Here is an 11767-nt window from a genome sequence, read left to right as displayed (position 1 = left end):
AAGAGTGCCCTGACTCCTGCTCAGCTCAGCACTCCACCAAAGCCTCTGCCTCAGCCTTACTGGGAGTCTGGTAAGTGTCGGATGGTAGAACCAGGGTTGGGACTCGGGACCTCCAACAGCATACGATGTGGTGGGGGTGGGCAGCCTGGGTGGGGGTGGGCATTACTCTGGGGCTGGATTCAGCTGGACTTTCATTCTAGGGGGACTCAAGTCAGAGTACTGAGAGAAAAGTGCCTTGGCACAGAAGTGCAGAACAGAGAGTAATCATCCTATGTCCCATCTTTTCTTGTGACCATATTTTTGGATTTGTGTGTGAGAGAGAATTATGGAAGGGAGGAGGGGAATAGCATTCAACTTCTTTCCTAAACCTCTTGGGTTTTGACAGACTATCATTTTGCCTTCTTTATGGAGGGAGAGGTTCAGGGAAGAGCTTCTACCTTTTGGCTATGCTGCACAGAGGGATGGCAGAATGGGGAAACCCTTCTATTTGGAGAAACCTAGGCAGAGCTGGGACAGGAAAACTCAACTTAGAAGTATAAGGCTTGGAAGAACAAGCTCCAACTCTCAGCAACCTTGCAGCTCCCGCAGCCCCACCCCAGACACAAGGACTGCAGCTAAACCTCAGAAGGTCAGGAGAGAAAGCAGCCCTGGGGTTGAATAGGCCAACCTGCTGGCTTTACAGAGGGGAAAACCGAATCCCAGGAGACTAAGTGACTTGCCCAGAAACACACAGCATTCCAATGGGAGATGCAGGCCTAGAGCATGTCCTGTGGCTCCAGTCTGGAGCTCACACCATGACCTCTTAGATCCTCTCTGGCACGGCCTATTGGTTTTCTAGGACTTGGTGTTCTCCAAAAGACATTTCATTCCCTAAGGCCTTACTCCTCACTGTGACATAATGCCAGAACGCATCTCTGCTCCTTGGTCAGTGAAGCAATGAGGGTGGACACAAGGACTAGACAAGAGCAGACAGTGAGCTGGCACCTGACCCACCCTTGCAGAACAGCCCTGCAGACAGATCTCCTTGTTGGCTCTCACCTGGGAACAAGGAGGCTCCTAGGAGGACCTTTCTCTGCCCCTCCACATTTCCACCCTTCTCTCTCTGCTGCTTTTGGGAAATGATAGTCCAGAGGTGGTAGGACAGTACCCTGCCCAAGGGAAGAGGGGATGCTAAAAAACCAGATACTTCTGCAGATTTCCAAGGTTTCATCTATTTCCTTTGCCTTCAGCCTGTGCATCAGCCCTCTTCTGTCTTTCAGGTTGACAGTAGCTTCTAAGATGTCCCAGCAACACACACTGCCAGTGACCCTCTCCCCTGCCCTCAGTCAGGAGCTCCTCAAGACTGTTCCTCCTCCAGTCAATACCCAGCAGGAGCAAATGAAACAGCCAACTCCACTGCCTCCCCCATGCCAGAAGATGCCTGTCGAGCTCCCAGTGGAGGTCCCATCAAAGCAAGAGGAAAAGCACATGACTGCTGTAAAGGGACTGCCTGAGCAAGAATGTGAGCAACAGCAGCAGGAGCCACAGGAGCAGGAGCTGCAGCAACAGCACTGGGAACAGCATGAGGAATATCAGAAAGCAGAAAACCCAGAGCAGCAGCTTAAGCAGGAGAAAGCACAAAGGGATCCGCAGCTAAACAAACAGCTGGAAGAAGAGAAGAAGCTCTTAGACCAGCAACTGGATCAAGAGCTAGTCAAGAGAGATGAGCAACTGGGAATGAAGAAAGAGCAACTGTTGGAGCTCCCAGAGCAGCAGGAGGGGCACCTGAAGCACCTAGAGCAGCGGGAGGGACAGCTGGAGCTCCCAGAGCAGCAGGAGGGACAGCTGAAGCACCTGGAGCAGCAGAAGGGGCAGCTGGAGCTCCCAGAGCAGCAGGAGGGGCAGCTGGAGCTCCCAGAGCAGCAGGAGGGACAGCTGAAGCACCTGGAGCAGCAGGAGGGTCAGCTGAAGCATCTGGAGCACCAGGAGGGGCAGCTGGAGGTCCCAGAGGAGCAGGTGGGGCAGCTGAAGTACCTGGAACAGCAGGAGGGGCAGCTGAAGCACCTGGATCAGCAGGAGAAGCAGCCGGAGCTCCCAGAGCAGCAGGTGGGGCAGCTGAAGCACCTGGAGCAGCAGGAGGGGCAGCCTAAGCATCTGGAGCAGCAGAAGGGGCAACTGGAGCACCTGGAGGAGCAGGAGGGGCAGCTGAAGCACCTGGAGCAGCAGGAGGGGCAGCTGGAGCACCTGGAGCACCAGGAAGGGCAGCTGGGGCTCCCAGAGCAGCAGGTGCAGCAGCTGAAGCAGCTAGAGAAGGAGGAGGGGCAGCCAAAGCACCTGGAGGAGGAGGAGGGGCAGTTGAAGCACCTGGTGCAGCAGGAGGGGCAGCTGGAGCACCTGGTGCAGCAGGAGGGTCAGCTGGAGCATCTGGTGCAGCAGGAGGGGCAGCTGGAGCAGCAGGAGGGGCAGGTGGAGCACCTGGAGCAGCAGGTGGAGCACCTGGAGCAGTTGGGGCAGCTGAAGCACCTAGAGGAGCAGGAGGGGCAACTGAAGCATCTGGAGCAGCAGCAGGGACAGTTGGGGGTCCCAGAGCAGGTGGGGCAGCCAAAGAACCTGGAGCAGGAGGAGAAGCAGCTGGAGCTCCCAGAGCAGCAAGAGGGCCAGCTGAAGCACCTGGAGAAGCAGGAGGCACAGCTGGAGCTCCCAGAGCAGCAGGTAGGACAGCCAAAGCACCTGGAGCAGCAGGAAAAGCAGCTAGAGCACCCAGAGCAGCAGGACGGACAACTAAAACATCTGGAGCAGCAGGAGGGGCAGCTGAAGGACCTGGAGCAGCAGAAGGGGCAGCTGGAGCAGCCTGTGTTTGCCCCAGCTCCAGGCCAGGTCCAAGACATTCAATCAGCCCTGCCCACAAAGGGAGAAGTATTGCTTCCCCTAGAGCACCAGCAGCAGAAGCAGGAGGTGCAGTGGCCACCCAAACATAAATAACCACCCGCAGTGTCCAGAGGCCCTCAGATCATTTCATACAAGGGAAGAGAGAGCCACTGGCTCCACTTATTTCAGATCCGCTAGGTGGCCTGTCTCATCTGTGAACTTGACTCTGTCCCTCTACATGTCTCTTTAATGGGGTGGGGGTGGGGGAGAGAGGGAATTATTGTCCAGTGCCACCCCCAATGACCCCAGTCCCAACCTCAGGTGAGCAGAGCCTCTACTTGAGGGACTATTGTTACTATAGGAATCCTTACTTCCCCAGTATTGAAGCTGAATCAGTGAGTGTGTACAATGATACATAATAAATCCTGGAAGTCTTGGGATCCTATATTCTCTTTAGCATTTTCTTCTCTCTCACCACATAAAAACCTGTGTATGGGTCAATGGCTGCAAGAGACTCCCATGGCCCATTCTCAAAGGAGGACAGACCCTTTTTAAATTTTGGTTCTCAAACCACTCAATAGATCTAACAGTTCCTGAAAAAGAAACAACCCCCCCCCCCCGCAAAAAAAAAAAAAATCAGCTTCACTTAATGTACTTGAAAACAACACTTGCCAGCCATGAAAAGGGGATACGTTGTTCTGGTTGCATCTCAGTCCAACACTACCTTCCACCACAACACCACACCCAACCCCTGGCAGAGCCCACCCTACACTTCTGCTCCAGACTCAGCTCCTCTCAGGAGGGGGACAGGGAAGATGCTAGGAAAGCTTGGGGGCTCCATCTGGGTTCTAGTCCCTTCCCTGGAAACATTTCCAGGCTCTTCTTCTTGGGTTTTCTCTCTTAGAAAATCTCATGATTTCAAAAAGTCTTATGGTCTGCCTGCTTGGCTGAGGAAGACTTTAGCAAAGCAATAGAAGTAGAATTGGGCAAGGTGGGAAGAGGAGGTGTTCCAGATTGTCTCTGAGGGAAAGTGACAGCATTATTAAAGTAAGTAAAGGTTGGACCAGCAGCAGTCATGGAAGCCAAAACTACTGACTAAGCTGGAGAAATACAGACCCAGTCACTGCAGGTGTCACCCTCCTGCTACCTGGCTCCCTGACATTTCCATAGCCTTTACTGCCATCAATCATATCAGGACCTGGGGCTCTCCTTTCCTGGGAAAAGCGCTGCTTTTAATTCTTCAAATTGCTCACTTTTAACTATTTGACCACAGCATTTTAGGCAGGCTGTGTCAAACTATTTGAAGCTATTTTACTGCAGGCACTTAAGGATTTATCAGGGACTTCCCTACTGAAGTGTCCAGAGACACTCAAGTTTAATAGATCTGCACATCATGGCACTTAGCATTCCTTCCTCCCCACCCAACCCCAGCAACACTCACTGTGTTTCCTCCTTAGGTGTTCTCTCTTTGAGTTAAGAAAACCGCCAACCACCATTGCCATCTGTGTATTCACAATCATTCCTCATTCTTCCTCCTCTTCCCTACCCCCATCAAGGATCAAGTCCTTGCTATCTCCACCAATACCTTCTGAGCTCGGCCTGAAGTCGTTTCTCACCTGAACTGTTGCAACACCCTTCCAGCTGGTCTCTCTTGCTCTCTATCTCCACATACCCTGCGATCCACTCATCACCCAGAGCACAGGGTGTTCTACTTAAAATTCTAATCTAACCACATCCCTCCTTAGGTTAGCACTTGTCAGCGGTTCTCATGACTTAGACCATGAGAAGCCAGGCTCAAGCTCTGGGCAGGGAGATTGGGGACAGAAGGTACAGTAATCAGAAGCATCCAGCGTGTGTGCACATTTTCTAGTTGATTTTTTTAAAATAGACATTTTAGGACAGTATCAAATTTGTAGAAAAGTTAAGAAAATATTAGAGTTATCATATATTTCACACACAGTTTCCCCTATTATTAATATTTTACATGAGTAGGGTACATTTGCTACAAATTATCGCAGCTCAATACAGTGTTATTGGCTAAAGTTCCTGGTTTATTCAGATTTTCTTAGTTTCACCTAATTTCTTTTTGCTGTTTCAGTATCCCATCCAGCATATCACGTTGCATGTACTTGTCTCCTTAGGCTTCTCCCTTGACAGAGTCAGTTCCTCAGACATTTTTGTTGTTGTTGTTTTGATGATCTTGACAGCTGCGAGGGGCGCTGGTCAGATATTTTGTAGGATATCCCTCAATTTGTATTATATTTGTCTGATGTTTTTCTCATGATTAGACTGGGGTATGGGTTTTTAGGAGGAAGACCACAGAGGTAAAGTGTCATTCATTCTTACCACATCATATAAAGTATACGTATATCAGACATGACTCATCACAGTTGCTATTAAACTTGATCACTTAGCTGAGACAATGTGTGTCAGGTTTCTCCACTGTAAAGTTATTCTCCTCACCCTCCCCCAATTTCCCCTTCTATACTGTACTCTGGAAAGGAGTCACTATGCAAAGTTCACCATTAAAAAGTGGAATGTAAAGTTTCCATCATTGAGGATGGAGAATCTACATAAGTTCATAAGTTATTTGGAATTTTCAGTACAGATTTGTCCCCACCCTATTTATTTATATTAGTATGGACTCATGACTAGTTATTTTGTACTATGGGCTACAACCCAATAGTACTTTATTTATTTGTTTGTTCAAATTTTTCCAGCTTTGGCCATTGTGAGCTCTTTCTTTGGCTCCTGTGTTCTTTAAAATATACTTCCATCAATATGTTTTTTTTAATTTTATTTTATGTATGTATGTATTTATGTTCATTTGTTTTTCTGTTTTTTTTTTTTTTTGGCATACTGCCCTGCTTTCTGACACTACAAGATACTCCAGGCTCATCTTGTATATTTCCTGCCCCAGTCCTAGAATTAATTTCTTCAAGGAGTCCCATTTCATTTTATCGGAGAATGTTATTAGAAACCAAGAACTTGGAACTGGGTATGACTATTACTCCTGGGGTATCATTTCCTTTAGGCCCTCTTAACTGGCAAAGGAAGTATATATATGTATACTAACCTGTGTGTGTGGGCATTTATGTGTATTTTCTAGTAATGATGTGTATCTATATTTAGCTAAACAGAGTTCATACTAATGTCTCCAACTATAATTTATTACTACTTGGATCTTTCTAGCCTCCTCCCATTTCTTATCTGAAAATTCTCACTCCAGCTGTGAGAAACCTGGCCCCCAATTGCCATCTGTTTTCTTAATTATTCATTTTCAGTACTCAGAAGTGACTGTACTGTTTTACATTCCCACCAGCAATGAGTTCTTCCTGTTGTCTGTTATTTTCACCAGCATTTGGTGTTAGCTTTTTGAATTTTAGCCAAATTTATAGGTGCATAGTTATATTTCATTGTTTCAACTTGCAATTTTCTTATACATGATGTTAAGCATACACTCGTATGCTTTCTGCCATCTTCATATCTTCTTTTATGGTGTTCAGATCTTCTGCCCACTTTTTTAATTGAGTTGTTCATTTTCTTTCTGTTGAGTTTCTAAAATTATTTTATATATTGGGATTATCAGATATGCGTTTGGCAAATATTTTCTCCTGGTCTGTGGCTCGTCTTTTCATTCTGTTAACAATGTCTTCTGCAAAGCAGTTGTTTATAATTTTAATAAAGTCCAACTTATCAATTTTTTTTCAAGAATCACACTTTGGTATTGTATCTAAAAACTCATCAACAAACCCAAGATCACTTAAATTTTCTCCCATGTTATCCTATAGAAGTTTTAATTTTACATCCTTCATTTAGGACTATGATACTATGAATTGATAGGTCTCAAATCATTATTTTGTATCTGGGTATCCAATTGTTTCAACACACTACACCTCTCTTTGCCCCCCCCCACTCAATCTGCCTGGTACTAAGTGTAAAAAAAAAAAAATTTCTCCCAACTCATGTTTTTTACAATGGAAAAAGATCAAGATGAACAATCAGCTTCCCCACAATCTTGGGTTCCATGGCAGGAGAACAGTCCCTACTTCAACCCATGGGAAACATCATAAATGCCTGAAGGGAGACATATCCCTGAGGACAGCCAGAACCAAAGTCGGGGGTGGGACTACCATCCCCAGCCCTGGAAATTCTGAACTGTAGCTCTGCCAAAGGAGATGCCAAATCAGACGGGCTGTTCGGCAGCATCGCCCTATGAGAGGTACATTTCACAGGTCCCCAGGTCACAGGTTCCCATGTGTTGAAAAGATTGTTTCCATGGTGCGTTTATGTTTAAAGTGGGTTTCTTCCAGGCAACATATAGTCAGATATTGGTTTTTATCTATGCTAATAATCCTTGTCATTTTATTGATGTATTTAGACCATTCACATTTGAAGTGATTTGTGATATAATTGGATTATTATCTACCATGTTTGGAGCTGTTTTTTCTTCATAGCACTTTTGTTCTTTCCCTCTTTCTCTGCTTTCTCTAGTTTTGAGACTTTATTATTTTCATTTTATATTCTCTGTTAGCATATAGTTATATAAATAATTATGTTTACTTTTAAAAATTAGTAGTTTCCCTGGAGTTTAAAACATACATTTACAACACATATAAGTCCACTTTGAAGTAACACTATAGTGCTTTATAAGTAGTGCAGATAACTCATAACAGTATTCTCAACTCTTCTTGCTGTCATTCATATCATGTATTCATTTGCTATAATTATCCAATACATTATTACTTTGAATAGCTATTAGATCAATTAAGAATAAGAAAAATAAGCATGTTATTTTACCTTTTTTGATACTCCCTCTTATTTTATATAGGTCCACATTTCTGACTTATATCATTTTTCTTCTTATAACATTTTTAAAAATATTCCTTCCTCTTTTAACATTTATTGCAGCTATTAGGGCTTCTGGCAATGAATTCTCAGAATATCATTTGTCTGAAAAAATATTTATTTTACCTTCAATTATTAAGGATGATATCACTGATATGGAAGTATAGAGTTTTCCTTTCAACACTTTACATATTTTATTCAGTCTCTTTTTGCTTGTATGGTGTCTGACAGGAAGTCTGGTGTAAGTAATCCTTGCCCTTGCTCCTCTATATGTAAGGTTTTTTATTCTGCAAAATTTTCAGAATTTTCTCTTTGCCTTTTGTTTTGTTCAGTTTGAATAGAATAAGCCTAGGGGTAGATTTCTTGGTGTTCTCTGAGCATCCTGGATCTGTTGTTTAATGTATCGCTCTTTTGGAAAACTCCAATTAGTACTTCAAATATTTTGTCTGCTCCATTTGCTATTTCATTTCCTCTGGTATTGCTGTTATGTATATGTTACATCTTTCAAAATTGTCCCACATTCTTGGATAACTCTGTTGTTGATGTTGTTGTTGTTTTTAATTCTCTTTTTCTTTTTCTGCTTCAGTTTGTGAAGTTTCTACTGACATGTCTTCAAGATCACTGATTCTTATCTCAGCTGTGTCCAGCCTACTGATGAACCCACCAAGGAATCTTCATTTCTGTCAGTTTTCTTTTTTCTAGTGCTTGACTCTTTCCTAGAGTTTCCATTTATCTACTTGCATTACCCGGATATTCTTGTATGTACTGCACTTTTTCCATTACAGACCTTATAATACTAATAATATTTATTTTAAATTATCAAATTTTTCTAGTGTCCTAAGTTTTGTCTCTTCCATTATTTTTGGGTGTCCCTAAGAACTCCTTAAATAGAATTTGCACAAACACAATTGATAAACTCCCTATTAGAGTGATCAAGGGAATAAAAGAGAGAAAATGACCAAATCATGAATAAAAGAGGTAAGATCATTGCGGATTATTTAGATATTAAAATGATAATAAAGAATATATTCGGCCGGGCGCGGTGGCTCACGCCTGTAATCCCAGCACTTTGGGAGGCCGAGGCGGGCGGATCACGAGGTCAGGAGATCGAGACCATCCTGGCTAACACTGTGAAACCCCGTCTCTACTAAAAATACAAAAAATTAGCCGGGCGTGGTAGCGGGCGCCTGTAGTCCCAGCTACTCGGGAGGCTGAGGCAGGAGAATGGCGTGAACCCAGGAGGCGGAGCTTGCAGTGAGCCGAGATCGCGCCACTGCACTCCAGCCTGGGCGACAGAGCGAGACTCCGTCTCAAAAAAAAAAAAAAAAAAAAAAAAAAAAAAGAATATATTCACTGAGTAGAACACAAATATTATCTTACCAGGACATCCTGATTACTTGATAATTTCTACTTATGATATTATAATACATGATGCCATTAATATAGCAGATTAGCATGATGTTTTCTGGAATGTTCAGATGATCAATGTCCTTCCATACTTAACGTGTCGAGAGCAAGAGAGTTAATACAGTTCTAAGGCAAGATCATAAATGTGTATTGCTCCCCATCCTAGATGAATATGCCACTTCTTATTCTCCTGCCTCCTAGGTGTTGAACAGACTACACTCATCAGAGATATAGCTGCATATTACACACTAGAAGTTATATTGATCTGTTCTATTAAAAATTTTATATATTATAAAGGAGTTGCAATTGAGTCTACCACTTGGTTAAGTTTGTGGAAGTCTACCATTATTGTGTTAGTCAGCATTCTCCAGAGAAACAGAACCAACACATTGTGTGTATGGGTATGTGTGTATGTATGTATGTTTGTAAGTATATGTATATATACATATTATACACACACAACTAGATATGTATATATATGTATGCATACATATATAAATATATTTATTATAAGGAATTGGCTCACACTCATGCAATTATGGAGGTTGGCAAGTCTAAATCTGTGATGTGGGCTGGTAGGCTCAAGACCCAGGAGAACCAATGTTGCAGTTACATTCTGAAAGCCAGTAGGTGGAGACCCAGGAGAACTGATGGTGCAAATGAAGTTCCAAGGCAATCTGCTGGAGAATTTCCTTTTGCTCAGAGAGCCTGGCCTTTTCATTGTATTCATGCCTTCAGCTCATTGAATGAGGCCCATACATATTATGGAGGGAAATCTGCTTACTTATAGTTCATTTATTTACATATTAATCTCGCCAAACTGATGGCATAGAAGAAAGCTGGCTTCACTCTCTACAAAAATACTAAAAAGGAAAAAAGAAAGAAAGAAGAGAAAGAGAGAGAGAAAAAAGAAAAGAAAGAAAGAGAAAGAAAGAGAGAAAAAAGAAAAAGAAAGAAAGAAAGAAAAAGAAAAAGAAAGAAAGAAAGAAAAAGAGAAAGAAAGAAAAGAAAGAAAGAAAGAGAGAGGGAGGGTAGAAGGGAGGGAGGGAGGGAGGAAGGAAGGAAGGAAAGAAGAAAGGAGCCAGGCATGGTGGCTCACGCCTGTAATTCCAGCACTTCGGGAGGCCGCGGAGGGCAGATCACCTGAGGTGAAGAGTTAAAGACCAGCCTGGCCAACATGGTGAAACCTTGTCTCTACTAAAAATACAAAAATTAGCTGGGTGTGGAGGCTGAGGCAGGAGAATAGCTTGAACCCAGGAGATGGAGGTTACAGTGAGCTGAGATTGTGCCACTACACTCCAGCCTGGGCAATATAGTGAGACTCTGTCAAAAGAAGAAAAAGCAAGAAGAAGAAGAAGGAGGAGGAGGAGGAGGGAGGAGGGAGGAGGAGGAGGGAGGAAGGATAAAGGAGAGACAAAGATAAACAGCACAGAGATTATCACCAGCAATATCCCAGAACTCAAATAGGAGAATGCAACAGTTGCTGTGGCCAAAGAGAAGTAAAAAATCTCTGAGCAGATGTTAAGAGAATTGGACTTCTATATTCATGATGCCCTCTGCTTCCCCCATGCTTAATTTTCCTGGTACCAAGTGTAAAAATTTTTCCCCCAACTCATGGTTTTTACAATGAAAAAAGTGAGATCAAGGTGGACAATCAGCTTCCCCACAATCTCGGGTTCTCTGGCAGGAGGCCTGTCCCTGTCTCAACCCATGGGAAATATCATAAATGCCTGAAGGGAGGCATATCCCTGAGGACAACCAGAAACAAAGGGGTGAGGGAGGGTGAGACTACCATCCCCATCCCTGGAAATTCTGCACTGTAACTCTTCTAAAGGAGATGCCAAATCAGATGGCTGTCCAGCAGCATCACACTGTGAGTGGTACATTCCACAGGCCCCCTGGGAACAATCCTTAGCCAGCCTTTCCACACTGCTGGGACATTCCTTTGAGGACCTCCTCCATTTAAGATAAGTAGTGCTCTGATCCTTGACTAGAGCTGAGGCAAACCTGGGATTAAGTACCATCTAGTACCAAAAAGGAGGCAGCAACATAGCAGGGGGAAAAAAGGAAAAAATTCAACAGGTAAATTACAAAGAATCTCTAAGCAAACATATCCAATAAAAACCAAAACAAGCTGGACAGAGAAAACTGGAATAAATAGCTAATCTTTCAATTCAAAGACATACACATAAATTCAGAAGAAACATTAGCAAACAAGGAACCATGGCCTTCCCAAGAGGATAAAGCAATAAACCAGTGACTGACCCTAGTAAGATGGCAGTATGTGAACTCTCTGACCAAAAATTCAAAATAACAGTTTTATGGAAACTCAGTGATCTCCAATATAACACAGAAAAACAATTTGGAAATTTATCAAAGAAATTTAACAAAAAGATTGAAATAATTTTTAAAAAAATTAAACAGAATGCTTGGAACAGAGAAATACATTGCTGAACTGAAAATTTTGTTAGAAGCTCTCAACAGAGGAATGGATCAAGCAGAGGAAAGTATCAGTAAGCTCAAAGACAGTCTGTTTGAAAATACACTGTCAGAGGAGAAAAGAAAATATTAATCTTAGCCATGATCATGCTCTAAGTTGACACACAAAATTAGCCATTACAATAATTCACCAAGATCCCTGGTTTTTTTTTTCAAGAGCTGTAGT

At 43.3% G+C, this 11767-nt stretch overlaps 1 protein-coding gene across 1 annotated transcript; it reads left to right on the top strand.

Moving 5' to 3' along the window:
• The first annotated feature begins 1278 nt into the window (after window positions 1–1278).
• Window positions 1279–4033, top strand: IVL (involucrin). Its single transcript, XM_024930661.4, has one exon. The coding sequence runs from the start codon at window positions 1279–1281 to the stop codon at window positions 2959–2961; it is 1683 nt and encodes a 560-aa protein (XP_024786429.4). The 3' UTR covers window positions 2962–4033.
• The last annotated feature ends 7734 nt before the right edge of the window (window positions 4034–11767 follow it).

The sequence above is a fragment of the Pan paniscus genome, chromosome 1 (genome assembly GCF_029289425.2).
Source record: "Pan paniscus chromosome 1, NHGRI_mPanPan1-v2.0_pri, whole genome shotgun sequence".
Classification (NCBI taxonomy): Eukaryota; Metazoa; Chordata; class Mammalia; order Primates; family Hominidae; genus Pan; species Pan paniscus.
The sequence above is the reverse complement of the archived record's forward strand: the minus strand, read 5'-3'. Positions and strand labels throughout refer to the sequence as shown.

Bases quoted from the DNA above. Each gene is read 5' to 3' on its own strand.
- IVL (XM_024930661.4), top strand. From the start codon at position 1,279: ATGTCCCAGCAACACACACTGCCAGTGACCCTCTCCCCTGCCCTCAGT.